Below are 20,173 nucleotides of genomic sequence, written 5' to 3' on the forward strand. Positions count from 1 at the left end.
ACAGGAAGCCTTATATACAATCTTTACACAGATGTTTATAGAAAATAGTAACTTTTTTTTTTTTTTTTTGCCAAAAGACGATTGTATCCTGACAGCGCAAGATCGTGGGTGTAGTTGAGAAAGACCCCTACTCTATAGGTCAGTGTTTCCCAAGCAGGGTGCCTCCAGCTGTTGCAAAACTACAACTCCCAGCATGCCCGGACAGCCAACGGCTGTCCGTGCATGCTGGGAGTTGTAGTTTTGAAACAGCTGGAGGCGCCCTGCTTGGGAAACACTGCCATAGGTGCTGCCTCTAACCTTGTAGAATTCTCGAACAACGTACCTGGAACACTTTTGCTTCTGCTTTAACTTTGCAGTCAATCTCCCTGAGAAGGAATACATACAGAAATAAATATTAGCAAACTGATGCACAGACAAGTAACTGATTATTGATGGAAAGAGACTGTCAGGAGTAACCGTGTAGTGGGGGCTTTTTCTCACTTGAGTTGGTGTTGTGTCTCTGTGAAGACCCTTAAAGTAAAGGAAGACTCCTCCTGGGGCATATAGGTTGTAGGGATGATCAGATATTGTCCGGGGGGCAGTTCATAGCGGCCGGTGACATCACGCTTGGCTATATATGGTGTAAGAGCCATAGGGATCAGGCTGGAGACCACTGTGGCTCTCTGGGACACTAGGCTCATGTCATCAAACTAAACAAAACAAAATGAGAGCTGTCAGAAAATACACTGTCACAGTATATACATTGGGTACAGCCATCACCTTGCACACCGATTGATGACATGCTGCATGACAACGGGGAAGATCATATTGCATAAAATTAGGGTAAGTTCACATCTGTGCCACACTCATATGTTTTTGGTATACCAATAACGTATTTTTATTTATTTTTTGCTTTTTTTTTGTTTGTTTGTTTTGTTTTTACAGAATGGGATACATAGACGACGTTTTTCAGGCTCTGATGACTTGTATGGGGAATAACCAATTTGGCTCCATGTTTTATATACCTCTTTTGCAGTAAACTTCCAATAAAATGTTTTAAATGTATAAAAAAAAAAAAGTATGTAAAAACTGTAAAACCCACAAAAAAAACGTATACGTTTTAAATGTATACAAACATAGACCACACCATTCCTCACTAATATACTTGTATGTGTACTTACATACTGTATATTATTTTGTTGCGGTACATGCAGACCTTTTCTATGCCACAAAACTTGTGGACAATCGTACAGGGGGCATAACCTAGCTAAATGTTACATTCTTTTGAATATGTTGGCACAATGGCAGACTATGGGTTTACCGCAGCATACGTTTAGGTATCGTTTAAACTTATTTTGTGCCATTCTGCTATAGTGAAGATGTGAACCAGCCCTAATAGGGATATTTTTTATATTTTTATAATTATTTTAGTAATTTTACATTATAACATAGAAAAGTAAAAGACGTACAATGAACGCAAAACATATGTGATTACATGAGTTGATATAACAAATGTAAGTACATAGGGGGGGGGAGACATTGTATGTGGAAGTAACTGTGAAAATAAACAAGAAGAGAAAGAGGACAGGAAGAGATGTCCAAGTCCAATAAAACATCACATTAAAGTGCAAAATGCACACTAAGGGGGAGATTTATCAAAACCTGTGCAGAGGAAGAGTGGTGCAGTTGCCCATAGCAACCAATCAGATCGCTTCTTTCATTTTCCACAGGCCTCTAAAGAGGCCTGTGGAAAATGAAAGAAGCAATCTGATTGGTTGCTATGGGCAACTGCACCACTCTTCCTCTGCACAGGTTTTGATAAATCTCCCCCTAAAAGAGTAGAAATCAATCAGGGACTAAATATACACACAACTCTATACAGTATATTTATTATGTAAATCACGGAATAATTAGCGGGGGTCAAACACTGCATACGCAGACAGTAACAGGGTGCATGCGCTGGTACAGAAGACGTAAAGAATTGGACATCTTAGGAAAGGACTTTTATTTACCTGTTCTGGCACCTGCAAAATAATACAGTGACATTAGATTTGTATATTAAGTTACAGAAGAGAGTAAGACATAATACTGAATACAAAAAGAGAGGCCGACGACTGATGCTCCGGTCTCACAATTCCTGTACAGTTTATTAAAGGGGTATTCCAGGATGGTTTTTTTTTGGCCTTTGAGCCCATGATGCTAAGTTGTAATACTGTGTAATACGCTTCTATTACCTCTGTGCGCAATGTTGTCCGATTTTCATATTCTTTCCCAACATTCCATGTGGCTAGAGATGATGTATCATAAGTGACATAGTCTACTGGGGTGTGTGGCTATGCTTCAGTGGGTGGAGAGTATTACTTCAGTAAAGTGCTATTAACCACCCACTGCAGCATCGCCACGCCTGCTGGAGACCATGTGACTTATGACATATTGTCTCTGGCCACATGGAATGCTGGGAAAGGTCAGAGACAACAGTAAAATAACTTTTTTTTTAAATTGCTTCACTTCTGGGTGTGGGTGCCGGGTATGAAAAAGGAGGTAAAGAAGTAGATTACTCAGTATTGTAACTTGGCATCCTGGGCACAAAGGCTGAAGAAAATAAATCCTGGAATACCCCTTTAGGGTAGGATCACACGTATATGATCTGATTTTCTGCAGCTGATTTTGCTGCCCGTTAACTTCAATGGGTGGCAAAATCAGCTGCAGAAAGTATGAAGCAAAAACATGCAGAAGACCCTGTACGTGATAGAAGGTTAGGTTACACATGAAGAGGGTGCCCCATAACTATTTCCCGGCACTTGTCAAAGTGGCAGCTCGGAGATCAAGGGGACCATGTTCTGCTCATGTCCATCTTCACTGGGGTAAATAAAAGAAGAATTTACCCTCCCTGACCCCAGTAACAGTAAAATGTGATAATGTGACAACACTGCACCTTATAGATCTCAAAACCAATAACCAGGAAGTCTCTCCCCATGGCTCTCTCCTTCCGTCTGTCCTTCTGAAGAAGAGAGGCCAGCAGGGTACATGGATGCTTCTCGTCTGATTCCACCGTTACCAGGAACTGAGGATTGGTCCAGAATGTGCCTATTATTTGTAGAGAAATGTAAAGGGCATAAGAGCAGGAACTCCCTGAAAGATATATACCTTCCATGATACATACGGCCCCATACAACATAATCTGACCAATGGTCTCCAGAGCTAATGGAATACAGCAAAGTATATAGCACTCATCCTCATCTCATGCAGCTCCGGGATTCTATATGTTGCATTGGGACTATCTGATCCAGCCAGTACAGCAGTGAATATACTGTACACTGAACTGAGGTAGCTGACCCGTATACACACAGAATTAGGGCTCATTCACATGTAAATTAAAGGGGCACTGTCATTAAAAGACCTTTTTGGCATATGATACAGCAGGTGAAATAAATAAGATTTGTAATTTACTTCCCGTAAAAAAAAAAAAAAAAGTATTTTTATGTAACTTTCATGGTCTTATAAATCTGTCCACTAGGGGTCTCCCTTCTGGTGCAGACTGCATTCTGTCTGCACAGACTTTGGTCTCCTGCTGGACTGGCAGGAGACCAAACTCAGGAAGTGCTGTCTGGCCATAGGCAGTGAATAACACTCCCTGTTTCATACACAGGCAGAGAGCGAGTGCTATTCACTGCCTATGGCCAGACAGCACTTCCTGAGTTTGGTCTCCTGCCGTTCATGCGCGTCCCTGTGTGTCGTCGTCAAGGCAATGTCACTAGTCCGGGGCAGGCCTGGTGAAGATGGACAGCCTGGAACGACTAACCCTCCCCACCGGATGGTCCCTGCAGCATAGATGGCCCAGACCAGCTCACCCTTCCTTCCCACCGAGGGGAGGTGAGTTGAAAACGCAATGTGGGGGGGGGGGGGGGGTCTGGATGATGACGAAGGCCCGGGCAGTGGTCTTCAACCTGCGGACCTCCAGATGTCCGCAGGTTGAAGACCACTGGATTGACAGGCGGTGGTGATGAAGGGGGGGATGATGACAGGCGGTGATGATGAAGGGGGGGTGGGATGATGACAGGTGGTGATGATGAAGGGGGGGATGATGACGGTAATGATGAAGGGGGGGATGATGACAGGCGGTGATGATGAAGGGGGGGGGATGATGACATGGTGTTAATGATGGGGGTCTGGATGATGACAGGGGGGGGGGATGATGTATTTCCCACCCTAGGCTTATAGTTGAGTCAATAACGTTTCTTGGGTTTTTGGGGTGAAATTAGGGGCCTCGGCTTATATTCGGGTCGGCTTATACTCGAGTATATACGGTAACTGGAAGTACTGGGCACAAATAAACTTTAAAATGACACAGGCGTAAAATGAGTGTGTTTCTGTGTGAATTAATGGCTGTTTTACTATTGGGTTCAACAGAACTCCATAGTATAAAACGCCATTTTACGGTTGTTTTATGGGTCACAAGAATACTGTGTATGAGAGAGTACAGTACAATACTGTGTGAGAATACACAGTACGCAGCCTATACCTACTTTCTCTTTTTTGGATTCATCCCAGTTTTTGCTAAAAATAAAATAAAAATTCTTGCCTTCTATACTACAAATATAATGGCGCTTTGCGGACATAACTTTTAGCTTTAGATAATGGAAACAGGAGCCAAGTCAAGCGATTCCTCACAATAAGTAAAAACGCTCCTTTCATGATGATGCAGCAGAATTGTATAAATACATATGAGATATGAATCAGGGCTCTCTAGTGGTGGTAACACTACAACTCCCATCATGCCCTGACAGCTTCTAGAATGTAAAAACAAAGAACATTTAAAGTATTTTGACAATGAACCTAAAACACAATTCCTCACCTTTGTAGTTGCGGCATCCTCCAGCATTGTGCCCCCTCACCCATTTTCCTTCAAAAGAGTTGCCATTCCATGGATGGGCATAGTCACAACAGGCTAAGTCTGGTGTCAGACTGCAAATTTCCAAAGTATCAAAGTAGCGCATGAAGTCATCCATCTGCATCCTGTATGAGGATATGTAGAGAGTCAGGGGGCAGCACAGCAACAAGAAACCGCACAAGGTTAAAGGGGCACTCCGGAGGGAAAAAATTTGTATATGACTTCTATTTAAAAAAAATCTTAATCCTTCCAGTACTTATCAGCTGCTGTACGCTCCAGAGGAAGTTGTGTAGTTCTTTCCAGTCTGACCTCAGTGCTCTCTGCTGACACCTCTGTTTGTATTTGGAATTGTCCAGAGCAGGAGAGGTTTGCTATGGGGATTTGCTCCTACTCTGGACAGTTACTGACCCGCATAGAGGTGGCAGCAGTGAGACTGGAAAGAACTACACAGCTTCCTCTGGAGCATACAGCAGCTGATAAGTAATGGAAGGATTAAGATTTTTAAATAGAAGTAATTTACTAATCTGTTTAACTTTCTTTCACCGGTTGATTTTTTTTAATTTATTTTTTTCCACCACTTTATTTGTCAGAGGTCGATGTCTCACCAGAATTCACCGTCATCGCATTTTACTTGGAGTTCCTGTCTAGTTGCATTGTTCAATAGTAACCACTGAGTGGAGCTAGAAGCAAAAACATACCAGAAGGCAGTTTAGATGGTTAATATGTACGCATTAGGCTCTTTTCACGTTTCGATGTGAATTGTCATGTACACTCACTTATCACTCCAACGTCCGTTCCACTCCACTTCCCCCCATGGATTCCGCAACCTGAGTAACGGGATTCTGCGCCCATTATATTCTACCTAGATTGTTACGACAAAATAGGCCAAAATTGTTAATTATATACAGCAGTGTTTCCCAACCAGGGTGCCTCCAGCTGTTGCAAAACTACAACTCCCAGCATGCCCGGACAGCCAACGGCTGTCCGGGCATGCTGGGAGTTGTAGTTTTGCAACAGCTGGGGGCACCCTGGTTAGGAAACACTGATATAAAGAATTTGAAGAGAAGAACCTAATGGTAAAAAATGAAAATAATATAATACAATACAGGGTATGTCTTTACCTCCGCGACACCTATAATGGAATAGGCATGACCTTTCACAAGTCCTTCTGGGGTTCTCATTTCACTTTCGGACTGGTTTGAAATCTAAAAAAAATATATATATTATTTTATCATATCACTATAATACACTCCTGTGAGTCTAACTAATAACTAATTTAGGACCGGCCGGATATGCAATATTTTCATAGACATCAATGACTTTCCAGAGTCCAGAATCCTAATTTCCACAAAAAACTATGGAACTGCTGCGAACACAGTCTCACTGTCCAGGCACGCACAATTTACCTAAATAATGAGGGGGGGGGGGGGGGGGGGGTGAGCGACTCTGGAATTCTGAGGGTGTAAAAATGTCTTGCATAATAAAAAAAATGGTTCACGTGTTGAGGTCATCCTACCCTCTAGGGGCAGTAGAGGCTGTAAAAGCATTGTTAGATTATGTTCACACAGCAAAAATTTTTTGTTGAAAATTTACAGTCGACATTTGCAAACAGCGCGGAGATTGACCATGTCCATAGATGGCGATGTAGTTCAGAGCGGATTCGGCAGAAAGAAAGAACTGAAATGTCTGTAGACTCAAAAACATTTTTTTTTTGGGGGGGGGGGGGGGGATTGGGACCAGAAATGAAAAAGAACAACACAAATATTTGTCCCCTCTTTTTCCCCTCCATGATGCATTATTTTTTTGTTTGTTTCCCTTTTTGTCTCAAAACAGTGTGTGTGGGGGGGGGGGGGGGGGTCATATTCAAAACTCTTCACGTCATAAAAAAAACAATATTTATTTATACATGGTTTTTTGTGGGTTTTTTTCGACAGAGGTTCTAAGGAAAAAGAGAAACCAAAGCCACGCTACTAAAGGGTGAAAAATCACCACTGGACAGGGCATTGAGATCAATTTTGTGTCCCTCTGACTTCAGAAACTCAAAGGTGAACAACTATTCACGTATGTCTCCCGAATTCCTCCTTTTAGACTCTGTACTGCCCAACACTCCCAGTATAACCCTTCCACCATGTCTGTTTTCTTACATTGATGGCGGCTCCCATCAGTGACCTCTTCTCTACAGCCTTCTGGATCATCTGGAATAGACCTTGCGGAGCAGCTTTGAGGTCCACACTCTCGTCCAACCCTCCGGTGAAATCCACAAAGGCTTCATTGAGCCAGCCGCCATTCAGAGCCTCATAGGAGCCATTCAACCTAGGAGCAAACAGCAATGCAAACAGCAATAGGTCCTTTTTTTCAAATTCGTTTTACTTTTTTATAGTTGATTTAACACACATTTCATGTTAGTTATGAGGTTTTTACATTTTTTTTATTATAAAATCATTATTAAGGACAGACCCATTTCCCCTCAACCCTCACTCCAACAGGGCCCAACTATCCCATACTCCTATGTACTATATACTTTATTTTCCTTTTTTTTTTCCACCTTATGAAAATCTATTTATGTATCACCACCTAATTTGAATAAGTGAAAGTGCTTTGTTTTTATAACCCTCCTCCAATTTTAATTTCTTGATGGGAAACTTTTTATTTTTTATTCTTCAAATATTTTATTTAATTTTTAGTACCATATATACTCGAGTATAAGCCGAGTTTTTCAGCACCATTTTTTCGTGCTGAAAACGACCCTCTCGGCTTATACTCGAGTGATGGGGAAAAATAAAAATCGCAGGCATACCGGTGGGGGTGGCAAGGGGATGGGCTGGGCCGTCCATCTATGCTGCAGGGACCATCAGACTTCCAGTGGGGAGGGTGAGCCGGTCCGGACCGTCCATCTGGACCAGGAGTCCCTCTTCTCCGCTCCAGCCCTGGACTAGTGACGCTGCATTGACGCCGTCGTGCAGGGATGTCAGTGCGTCAATGCAGCGTCACTACTCCGGGGCCAGCCCGCAGCGGAGAAGAGGGACTCTCGGTCAAGATGGATTGCCCAAACCCGCTCCCCCCCCCCCCCCCCACTGGAAGTCCGACGGTCTCTACATCGACGTTCAACGGCTGCTAGGGAAGGACCGACAGAGCTACAACTGGGGAGGTGAGTAGAGAACAAGAGAGGGGGGTCTGGATGATGACAGGGGGGCAAGGGGGATCTGGATGATGACAGTGGGAGTCGGGATGATGACTGGGGGGGGGGAGGATGATATATGTCTCCTTTTACTGTAATGCTGTACAGATCACTTTCCAGCTGCATCCTCCTTATCATCACAGATAGAATAGAAAGTATCTATCAGTGCATGATGAGGAAAATCAATTAGGAATATCCTCAGGTATTTTTTACGTTAAAGGGGTAGTCCAGTGGTGAAAAACTTACCCCCTATCCTAGGGGATAAGTTTGAGATCGCGGGGGGGGGGGGGGGGGGGGGGGGGTCCGACCGCTGGGGCCCCCTGCGATCTCCCTGTATGGGGCCCCGGCTCTCGGCCCAGACAACGGGTGTCGACCCCCGCACGAAGCAGCGGCCGACACGCCCCCTCAATACATCTCTATGGCAGAGGCTCTGCCATAGAGTTGTATTGAGGGGGCGTGTCGGCCGCCGCCTCGTGCGGAGGTCGACACTCCCCCTTCCCGCAGGCTGTCGGGGCTCCGTACAGGAGATCACAGGGGGCCCCAGCTGTCAGACCCCCCGCGATCTGCAACTTATCCCCTATCCTTAGGATAGGGGATAAGTTGCTCACCACTGAGTCACCACTGGACTACTCCTTTAACACCCCCCAACCCCTCCCCCCTCACACACAGGAATCACCTCTTATTTTGCACTGCGGAAATAAGCTTCAAAAAATAAAAGTCCCAATGACAATGGGCTTTACCAAGGAGATTTGGCTGAACGTATGCCCACAGAAACCAATCATAGTTCAGCTTTTATTTTACCAGAGCCATTCGAGGAATACAAGCTGAGCTGTGATTGGTTGCTATGGGCAAATTTTTTTATAAATCTGGTTCATAAAGAACCATAAGGGGAAAGGGTCAGTAATTGCAGCCAACCCAAGACGACCGTCAGGTAATACAGTGGATTTTACACCAAGAGCAATGTTGTTGCAAAGTTATAAAAAGAAATGGAGCTGCCCTTTAAGTATATATGGATTGGCTGCTGTTCTCTGTTTATATCATGATGGATCTGCAAACACTGATAGAGCGTTTGGTAATGTGATGTTGTGACTCACTTGGCATAAGCCTTTTCCAACAGGGCCGGCCAGAACTCACTCTTCTGAGCAGAATGGACAAACACCAGCTCTCCGTTCCTTGTAGGCAAACGGTCATCGACTACAACATCAACCCATTGGCCATACTGCCAGAACTGAAAGGCAAAAGGAGCTGGATTATCGTAACATACACAGTAGATGACAATTAACCCTGTCCCATCACCCAATAATAATGTCCAGAGATCACCCTATAATCTGAGCCAGAGAGGAACCATCTTAACAACACATCTAAACACCGCACCATAGATTATGTTTAGATTTAGGGTATATACAGTGTACACTTAGCAGTCATGTTGCACTCTTTCAGGTCCAAACAATATATCCACTGGTTTTCTGGTAAGAAAAGTTAAAGGGTCTATTCACATGGCAGAATTTCCGCATGCGGATTCCACCTCAAATTAAAGCCCATAGACTCCTATGAGATTCTGAACTCCCATTCACACTCCTGAATGTACGCATGAGCATTCCGCACAAAATCTGCACAAGCCATAAACCACCCAAAAAAATGTGGTAGCGGAATTCGTGTGGATGTGCGGAAATTCTGCTTTATGAATAGACCCTAAGGGTTTCATTCAATGCAGGCAACCCCCACAGTGGCTACTGGGATGTAGTATTACATGGTGGCTATTCAGATAAATGGTCAACCATGTCATACAAAGACAGTTTAAGTCCAAAAGAATAGGCGTTCTCCATGCTGGTTCTTATAGAGGCTCCCAAGCAAGGGGCCTTCCTATATAACATCCATATACCCTAATAGGGCACATGAATTGGGGTGATCCTTATGACACTCTCTTTAACTGGGGCCTGTGAAATTGACAAGCCTACTCAATGGAGCCCATTCAATAATGCCAGGACTCTGAAGTGTCTGGCAGCCAATAGACTTATTTGAGACAGTTTTTTGGACAGGTCTATCTGGGCCCTTGATTACAGTACCATTTGTCCTTACCTGATGGGGTCCCGCTTACAGCCAGTCAACAATAATGTAGCAATCAATTACTATATCTATATCTATATGACTATAAGGCTACACTAATGTTTTACTTGTACATCACTAGTAGAACGTAAGTTGTTCCGTTGAGTCTCGATGGCGCAACTTTTTTTTAAGTATTACATGGCACCGACAATTTCAGACAATCAATTCCCCCTATCAAATCACCTGAAAATGGAATATTCCAGCATAATCACTCTGAAACCTTTGCTGAGGAGGAACCACACGCTCCATTAGAAGGGGGTAAAGTGTTAACGAGGCAGCCGCAGCAAGAAACCAGCAGTTACCTGAAATAAGAAATATAAGCAATAAATATGACTCCCTATAAATATGACTGTGTATACACTGTAGTGGGTAGATTTATCATTTACTATGTATCTTGTCTCTGACTAATCAGGTTATAGTTGTCATCTTGTCTAGGGGCTTGGGCAGTGATCTGATTGGTTGTATAGGTCCCTTCACCCCCAAGTATGGTGTCCCCCAACCTCCAGCTGTTGTAAAACTACAACTCCCAGCATTGTAATAGCAGTTGCAGCAGTTACTGTAGCTGGAGAGCCACATGTAGTGTATATATACTGCCTAGTGTACTATATTGTGTTACACGTATGTGTACTGTTTACTGCTTATGATTGCTCACGTATCTATTTTAGGTCTTTGGGCCGGAACGTAGTCCCATGTAAAAAGGCCTGCTATTTGTGTATATATATATATATATATATATATATATATATATATATATATATATATATATATAAATGGGCCACACAGTACCCAGCAGTTATATATATATTGATTTGGTGATTTTGTCGTGCACATTCCGGCCGCACCTTCTAATACCGCACTCACCCAGCTGTCCTTGGCGGATGTCTGTCCATTTCATGTCATCACTGATGAACTGGGGGAACTGGACAATCTCCTAGAACAAAGAAGATCAGAGCGTCACGAAATATTAAGGCAGAATCAGAGGCGTAACTTGCGAAATCTGTAACAAGGCTCTATGGGGGGGATTTATCAAAACTAGTGTAGAGGAAAAGTTGCCCAGTTGCCCATAGCAACCAATCAGATCGCTTCTTTCATTTTTCGGAGGCCTTGTCTAAAATGAAAGAAGCGATCTGATTGGTTGCTATGGGCAACTTTTCCTCTGGACAGGTTTTGATAAATCTTCCCCAATGGGGCGGAGGTGCCTTGGTTCCCTGTAAGGGTGCGTTCACACGACGGAATGCCCGCGATGTGAACTTAACTTTAGTGTGAATGGGTCTCCGCTATACCCGTTCACACTGCGGAATTTCCGCTGCTGAAATTGTTCCGCGCAAAGAAAGAACATGTTCATTCCTTGCGCGGATTCCGCGAGCACTGCATAGCCGTCAATGGTCCCGGCTCAGTGCCCCGCGTCCCTAGCACCGAAGCATCATCGGCTGCGGCCGCCAGGCAGAATCTCCGCTCGCGGAATTCAGCGAGCGGAGAATCCGTAGTGTGAACGCGCCTTTAGGTATCAGCGCCCCTGATGCGACTACTACCTCTGCACTCACTATAGTTACTACTCTGCGCAGAAATACTGTTTCCTTAACACTTTTTTTGTCGCATCTGATAAAGGGCGTGACTTCTGCTAAAAGGGGTGTAGCAAAATGGTCATCATCTGCGTGTTGTGGGTTTTTAGATGTATTTACTGTTTGTGACATTTTTGCACAATCTCACTTCACTCAATGGGGGGCATGGAAATCCGAAAGACGAAAAAGTGTCAAACTCATCATCATATATGCCGCAAAATAGGATCCATTTGGAGCATTTTAAAGTGATATAAAGCAGTGTTTTCCAAACAGTGTGCCTCCAGCTGTTGCAAAACTACAACTCCTAGCATGCCCGGACAGCCTTTGGCTGTCCGGGCATGCTGGAAGTTGTAGTTTTGCAACAGCTGGAGGCACACTGTTTGGAAAACACTGGCATAAAGAAAAGTGCAAGCTCAAAAATTTGTGTTAAAAAAGCATAAATAATACAGTTTAAGTAAATGGGCCATTGTGCTATCTTGGACAATCTGTTATTATTGTGTCTTTCTTGGTTCAAAATTCGGATCTCCGATCAGTTTCTGTAACACAATGCCTGGAACTTGGGAGGTGACCTATTTGGTGCAATTGCACCCCCTAGTTTAGTTGTGACAAGACATCATATAGATCCCTTTAGGGTATGTTCACACAGAAATCCCCCCGGGAAAATTCTCGGAAATCCCGTTTGTTGCAGCAGAATACTATTACTTTCAATTGGATTCTGCTGCACTGTGCACACAGCAGAATTTCTGACACTGCCAGATTCTTTTGGCTGAATCCACTTGGAAATGCACCGCCATCTATGGAGATGGTGCATTTCTCAGCAGTCCTAGCCCCTGTATATTCCGAAATTTTCTGGGCGGATATTCCGCCATGTGCACATACCCTTATAAAGGGGTTGTCCCTTGGCTATCTTCAGCAGTCCCCTAGTGAAGGAATGGGGCAGCAACACACTGGCCGCTGTTCCACTTAGTTGTAAAACAAGGGACCTCTGTGTGATTGGTGGGAGTGCCAGCAGTCGGACCCCCACTGATCCTGTGGATAGGGGGTGAGTTATCATTTGAGGATTACCCATTTAATAGAAGTTTCATATTGCTGTCTACAGCCCATAATGTATTTCTATGTATTGTATATGTGATGTCCCAGTACGGGATGATGTGGCCCTGTACTGTCCTCCTGCCCTGTCAGGTACAGTCCCTGCATGTCCCCAGGGCTCCCCTGCAGCATACTCCAATTTTGTAGATAGGTTTTCCTCATTTAGTGTACTGTTGCTTTAATGTTTGTACCACATGATTGTTACCCAGAGGGCTCCAGTGACCAGGTGACCCCCCCAAGTGACCTATGGGCTCCTTGCACAACCCCCCTATATAACCAGGGGAGGGGCTGCAATCTCTCTCTTAGCACATTGCTACTTCTGCTGAGGTCCAGTGCAGTCAAGTTGTTCCAGTGTCTGCGTCCAGAGCATTGGAGGCCTCAAGCCTAAAGTCCGTCAGCCACAAGTCGGTCATCAGTAAGTCAAGTCATCTTATTGTCAGTCACCATCTCCGTCAAGTCCATCTGTAGTCACCGTGGCCTGCACTAAAGTCAGTCTAACTACAGCAAGTCCCAGCAAGCCTGTGAGGTCCCCCTGTGTCACTGGTCACCTACCTGGGATATTTGGCTGTACTGCAAAGACGATATCACCTACATTGCCTCAGTAAAGCTGCCATTATCCTTAATCTGGCGTTGGTGTCTTCATTGCCCCTGCCTAACCCAGGATCAGCAGTATTACCTTAGGGTGGCTAAGGCTTAACCACACCCTGGCGTCACGACAAAAAAGGGGTTAATACCATCTGCCCCTGGGGCCATAACATCTGCCCTGCGTCTACCCTGCATTACACCCCAACTCCACATATAGGGGGAGATCCATACAGTATAATCTGTGCTGATTTGTATGTGTGGCCTTTATAACACTGGTGTTTACATGGTTTTGTGCCTTGTCACATGACTCCATTGCCTTCATAGTAGTTAGTGCATAGTCCTTATGAAACCATCCGCAGCTTTAAAAGTTGGCTTATACTGTGTATAAAGAGTAGAGCAAACACCACTGATAGAACAATATTTCTAGAGGTTAGAATCGAGCTATAGAATGTGCAGCTGCTACTGCTAAACAGGTCCAGCTATAACTAACACACCAGTAAATCTACAGCTTAGTGCTCACTTCTATTATATTTTTGAAAGGAAAATGACTCATGTAACTGTGGTGGCCCAGTACGGGAGGTGTCACCCGGTGCTCCTGCTGTCCTGTCAGGCAGCCTCCTTCAGTGTCCCCTAGGACCCCTGCACTTGTTTCCCTATTGTAAATATTTTTTACCATGTAAAGTGTTATAAAATGTAATGTTGCTTTAAGAGTTATACCATGTGATATGTCATGTGATTGTTACCCAGGAGGTACCAGTGACCAGGTGACCCCAAGAGTGACCTATGGGCTCCCTGCTAGTCTCCCCCATATAAGCCCTGGGTGGAGCTTCTCTCTCTTCTGCTGAGGTCCAGTGCAGTCTTGTCTAGTGTGTGTGTCCAGAGTGTTGGAGGCCTCAGAGTCCAGTCCTGCAGCCGCCATCAAGTCACGTAAGATAAAGTCACAGCTTTATGAGTCAAGTCAGTCCCTGTCATCTGTCAAGTCAGTGTGGTCTGCATTCAATTGTCCAGTCCTACTACAAGTCCCAGCAAGCCCTTAAGGTCTCTATGTCACTGGTCACCTCCTTGGGTCCTGGCTGAACTGTATAGACTTTACCATCTGTCTATCCTCAGTAAAGCTACCATTGTCCGTAACTTGGCGTCAGAGTCTTTATTGCCCCCCGTGCCTAGCCCAGGATCCAGCGGTATACCTTTGTGTGGTTACAGGCTAAACCACGCCCTGGCGCCACGAATACAAGGGGTTAATGCCATCTGCCCCTAGGGTAACAACATCTTCCCTGCACCAGACACCCCGCCATCACAACTTTTGGCGTCACGAACAGGATACGGGTGTGCTCCTTATGCCACAAGTCCTCCCCTAGTCTGAACTGTGTCCAATATTGTCTGCAAAAACCGCATGCCGCCACATTATATTATCACATGTTCACACTATGTTAGATTATAGAGGTATTACCTGATTGTACAGACTGCAATAGAACAAATATATTTCGGACAATATGGGGCCTGCATCTGAAACCCCACCAGGGCAGTGGACCCTGAGTTTCTGTGTGAATATGGCAATTGTGCGCCTGCATGACCACCACTCAATTAACGGTTAGGCCATGTTCACACAGCAGAATTTCCATGCGGATTTTTGTGGGAATATTCTGCTCAAACATTCCACTGCAGCCCCATTGATTTCAAGGCTGAATTTACACATAGAGGGAGATTTATCAACACCTGTCCAGAGGAAAAAGTTGCCCAGTTGCCCATAGCAACCAATCAGATCGCTTCCTTCATTTTGCAGAGGCCTTGTTAAAATAAAAGAAGCGATCTGATTGGTTGCTATGGGCAACTGGGCAACTTTTTCTCTGGACAGGTTTTGATAAATCTCCCCCATAGTATTTTGGTCAGTATTTGTTCTTTATTTTGGGCAGTATTTTTAGCCAAAACCAGCCATGGATTTGCTGACAGCTATGGAGAGAGTATAGACACCTTTACTGTAAAGAACCCTTACCTGCATTGATGATAGAAGCCCCTATATAAATTATGTAATGAATGCAGGTGAAGCCAAACTGCTCTCTGCTCCCGAACTAGCCTTAGGATATGTTCAGATGAGCGGATCCACAGCAAATTTTACCCTGCTGATCCATCGCCGAAGGACCCCTACAGATGTTCCTCAGATGTGCCTGCTTGGAGCTGCAGTACACCGCTATGAGCAGACACACTGTGATGTGCAAGTCGGCATGCGCATGCAAACTATACTGGCACATCGCGGCTGCTCTCAGCCTTGCTCAGGGAGTACACTGCGCATGTGAGGCAATTTGCACATCGCAGCAGTGTGTCTGCTCGTAGCGGTGTATTGCAGCTCCGAGCAGGCACATCTGAGGCATCCTGGAGGGGTCCTTTGGCAGGAGATCCACAGCATATAACACACTGTAGATCTGCTCGTCTGCATGTACCTTTAGGTTAGGTTTCCACACAGATTTTTCTGTGGTGTTTTTTGGAATATGACTGATCTAATATGTCTGTAAGGCTAAAATTCCACTGCAGTGTCTGAGCCAAAGCCAGAAGTGGATCCATAAGGGAGGAGAAGTGTAAGTCCTTCCTTTATATGTCCTATTCCTTTTAAATACACTTCTGGTTTTGGCTCAAAAACTGCAGTAGCAGATATCCAAAAACTGCCAGAAAAAAACCTGAGTGGAATCCTAGCCGTACAGACATATTTTATCAGTCATAATATATATACCGTATATATATACCGTATAATATATATACCGTATATACTCGAGTATAAGCCGACCCGAGTATAAGCCGAGACCCCTAATTTCAACCCAAAATCCCAGGAAAAGTTATTGACTCGAGTATAAGCCTAGGGTGGGAAATACCTCATCCCCCCCTGTCATCATCCAGACCCGTCATTAACATCCTCATCATCCCCTTGTCATCATCCCACACATCCCCCCTTCATCATCCACTTGTCATCATCCCACACATCCCCTTATCATCCCACACATCCCCCCTTCATCATCCCCTTGTCATCATCCCACACATCCCCTTATCATCCCACACATCCCCCCTTCATCATCCCCTTGTAATCATCCCACACACCCCCCCTTCATCATCCCCACCCCCCTTCATCATCCCCACACCCCCCCCCCTTCATCATCCTCTTCTCATCATTCGCCCTCAGTGGTCTTCAACCTGCGGACCTCCAGAGGTTTCAAAACTACAACTCCCAGCAAGCCCGGGCAGCCATCGGCTGTCCGGGCTTGCTGGGAGTTGTAGTTTTGAAACCTCCGGAGGTCCGCAGGTTGAAGACCACTGCGGCCTTCAACATGCGGACCTCCAGAGGTTTCAAAACTACAACTCCCAGCAAGCCCGGGCAGCCATCGGCTGTCCGGGCTTGCTGGGAGTTGTAGTTTTGAAACCTCCGGAGGTCCGCAGGTTGAAGACCACTGCGGCCTTCAACATCATCCAGCCCCCTCTCACCCCCTTTAGTTCTGAGTACTCACCTCCGCTCGGCGCTGGTCCGGTCCTGCAGGGCTGTCCGGTAAGGAGGTGGTCCGGTGAGGAGGTGGTCCGGGCTGCTATCTTCACCGGGGGCGCCTCTTCTCCGCGCTTCCGGCCCGGAATAGAGCCGTTGCCTTGACAACAACGCATCTGCGTCGTTGTCAAGGCAACGTGACTATTCTGAGGCCGGGCCCGAAGCGCTTAGAAGAGGCCTCCCCGGTGAAGATAGCAGCCCGGACCACCTCCTCACCGGACCACCTCCTCACCGGACAGCCCTGCAGGACCGGACCAGCGCCGAGCGGAGGTGAGTACTCAGAACTAAAGGGGGTGAGAGGGGGCTGGATGATGTTGAAGGCCGCAGTGGTCTTCAACCTGCGGACCTCCGGAGGTTTCAAAACTACAACTCCCAGCAAGCCCGGACAGCCGATGGCTGCCCTGGCTTGCTGGGAGTTGTAGTTTTGAAACCTGTGGAAGTCCGCAGGTTGAAGACCACTGCGGGTGGGGGAGTTCACTCGAGTATAAGCCGAGGGGGGTGTTTTCAGCACGAAAAATCGTGCTGAAAAACTCGGCTTATACTCGTGTATATACGGTATATATTTATGTTTTTTTTCTTTTCTTTCTTGTCTCTATCAACATTGCAATATACATAAACAGACAATAATGTACTGTAGAACAGGAAAAGGTGTTGTAATATGATATAACAAAGGGTAGAGCAGGGACAATGAGTGGAGGGGATTTGGCTACTCTAAGGCTAAGTTTCTACTTGTTTTTTTTTTTTAAAAGCCAACAATTCTGCTGCATGGCGTTTTTTCGGCCAAAAAACGCTGTAGCCAGATGTGAGCTGTAAATCAAAGAGAAATCGCTAAATTCTTATTCCACTTGCCGTTTTCACTTTGGCTTTTTAAAAAAAATCCTTTTTGGTGTTTTTTTTCACTCTTTTTTTTTGCATTTTTCAGCTCCTTGGCAGTTTTCCAAAATCGCTGCATGTTGAGCCACTGGTGATTTTTTTTGGCAAAATCGTGGCGTTTTTCTCCCATAGAAGTCTATGGGAGTGAAAAAAGTGGGTTTTAACTTTGGCGTTTTTTCAGGCGTTTTTTATTCTTTTTTGGACTTTAGCGATCCAAAAAAGTGATGGAGATACCTTTTTTTTTTTTTTTTAAATAAAATTTCGTAGGGTACCATTAAAAAAAAAAAAAAAAAAAAAAAAAGATACAGTAGTGAAGGAAAAAATTATATCTAACAAAATGTATCTTTTTTATTACAACATTTTTTATAAATTTTTAAACAGGGATCAATTTATGTGGGCGGGCGGGGACCTAAAAATGTAGCCGACAATAATAAAAATGTAGTGTGTGTGTGTTTCACTTTTTTTTCTTTATTTTTAAAATTTTTTTTTTTTTAGGTAGTACTACTACTCCCAGCATGGAACACACTGTTCCATGATGGGAGAAGTATGAACCTGTACTAATAGACAGATCGCCTATTGTGATCCTTCTGTATAATATATAGATGCAGCCAGCCGCTCTTCTATGGTCCCCTGCACGGCCGTATATATACACATACTCATATTTCCCACAGAGAGTTGTGATTGGCTGGAACCATCTGGCCAATCACAACTCTCGAAAAAAAAAATTATCAGAGTTTTTTTTATCTCAGAATTTTTTTAAGGCTGTCAGCGCACTTTTTGATCAAAACGTGTCCCCCCCCCCATCCACCACGTGGAGGTGGCCGTTTTCGGATGGGTCCCTAACATACATTATGAGTCTAACACAACTCTCACCTCTGCTGTGCATATAGCCTCTTGTCTGGGTGTTATGCTAGATCCATTATCAATTTAAAGCCCCTCCTGGGAAAAGGGGGGGGGGGGGTGCCATTCCCTCAAAGTAGCATACAACAAAAAACACAAATAGCCAGCACAACTACATGATATACAAGTGCATGCTGCTGTGGCAAATACAGAGTATACAAACACAAAGATTGCAGCGGCACATTATAGTTTTTTTTATCTCAGAATTTTTGTATACTTTGTATTTGCCACAGCAGCGTGCACTCGTATATCATGTAGTTGTGCTGGCTATTTGTGTTTTTTGTTGTATGCTACTTTGAGGGAATGGCACCCTCTCTAGCCATGCACCCCTCCCCCTTTTCCCAGGAGGGACTTTAAATTGATAATGGATCTAGCATATCACCCAGACAAGAGGCTATATGCACAGCAGAGGTGAGAGTTGTGTTAGACTCATAATGTATGTTAGGGACCCATCCGAAAACGGCCACCTCCACGTGGTGGATGGGGGGGACACGTTTTGATCAAAAAGTGCGTTGAGAGTCGTAAAAAATTCTGAGATAAAAAAAACTCTGATAACATTTTTTTTTCGAGAGTTGTGATTGGCCAGATGGTTCCAGCCAATCACAACTCTCTGCAGGAAATATCTGTATATATACGGCCGTGCAGGGGACCATAGAAGAGCGGCCGCCGCATCCATACATTATACAGGAGGATCACAGCGGGTGTCGGGTGACATCTGCTGTGATCTTTCCTCAACTGCAGGTACTGCTACTCCCAACATGGAGCCAACTCTGCTCAATGCTGGGAGATGTAGTACCTGCGTGAATAGACAGATTGCAACAGGTGTTAGAAGTTACACTGGCTGCGATCTGTTTATTAATGTAGATACTACAGCTCCCAGCATGGAGCAGAGTGTGCTCCATGTTGGGAGTAGTAGTACCTGCAGGTAAGAACAGATCACAGCGGGTGGCACTACTGACACCCGCTGCAATCGTCCTGTCTATAGCAGAGATGGAGCGGCTGTATACAGCGCTCGCATCTCTGCTCTGTACTCTGGCCACTCACTCATTCAAATTTCCCTCTGAGAGCTGTGATTGGTTGCAACCATCCGGCCAATCACCACTCTGGGCGGAAAATGAATGATGTTCTATTCACATCACTGGCCGGAGTATAGTGCAGAGATGTGAGCGCTGTATAGAGCCGCTCTATCTCTGCTATATAATGGACGATCACATTGGGTGTCAGACTGACACCCGGGGTGATATGTCTATTAGTACAGGTACTACTACTCCCATCATGGAACAGTCTGTTCCATGCTGGGAGTAGTAGTACTACCTAAAAAATGTAAAAAAATTGAGAGAAAAAAAGTTAAACACACACTTTATTAAAAATTTATGAAAATGTAGTTATAAAAAATTTATATTTCATTAAATAAATTTTTTTCCATCACTACTGCATCCTACTGCAACCATAAACGCCAAAGGTGGCAAAAATGCAATTTCCACACA

General features: G+C 44.7%; 1 protein-coding gene across 7 annotated transcripts in view; it reads right to left on the reverse strand.

The window, feature by feature from the left end:
* Nucleotides 1-20,173, reverse strand: part of LOC130291309 (calpain-1 catalytic subunit-like) — a 48,764-nt gene that overhangs the window by 17,438 nt on the left and 11,153 nt on the right. For 6 of the 7 annotated variants that reach the window (XM_056539946.1, XM_056539944.1, XM_056539947.1 and 3 more), the window contains exons 2-12: nucleotides 11,016-11,085; nucleotides 10,338-10,456; nucleotides 9,143-9,276; nucleotides 7,015-7,183; nucleotides 5,992-6,075; nucleotides 5,647-5,732; nucleotides 5,476-5,550; nucleotides 4,835-4,995; nucleotides 2,915-3,066; nucleotides 481-689; nucleotides 323-365 (exon numbers count right to left, since the gene is read on the reverse strand). In XM_056539946.1, coding sequence (XP_056395921.1) covers nucleotides 323-365; nucleotides 481-689; nucleotides 2,915-3,066; nucleotides 4,835-4,995; nucleotides 5,476-5,550; nucleotides 5,647-5,732; nucleotides 5,992-6,075; nucleotides 7,015-7,183; nucleotides 9,143-9,276; nucleotides 10,338-10,456; nucleotides 11,016-11,049 — 1,266 coding nt within the window. In that variant the 5' untranslated portion in view covers nucleotides 11,050-11,085. Of the gene's footprint in view, nucleotides 1-322; nucleotides 366-480; nucleotides 690-2,914; nucleotides 3,067-4,834; nucleotides 4,996-5,475; nucleotides 5,551-5,646; nucleotides 5,733-5,991; nucleotides 6,076-7,014; nucleotides 7,184-9,142; nucleotides 9,277-10,337; nucleotides 10,457-11,015; nucleotides 11,086-14,840; nucleotides 15,068-20,173 lie in introns of those variants that run through there. The other variant, XM_056539945.1, reaches the window with a different exon arrangement.

This window comes from Hyla sarda, chromosome 9, assembly GCF_029499605.1.
Source record: "Hyla sarda isolate aHylSar1 chromosome 9, aHylSar1.hap1, whole genome shotgun sequence".
NCBI lineage: Eukaryota > Metazoa > Chordata > Amphibia > Anura > Hylidae > Hyla > Hyla sarda.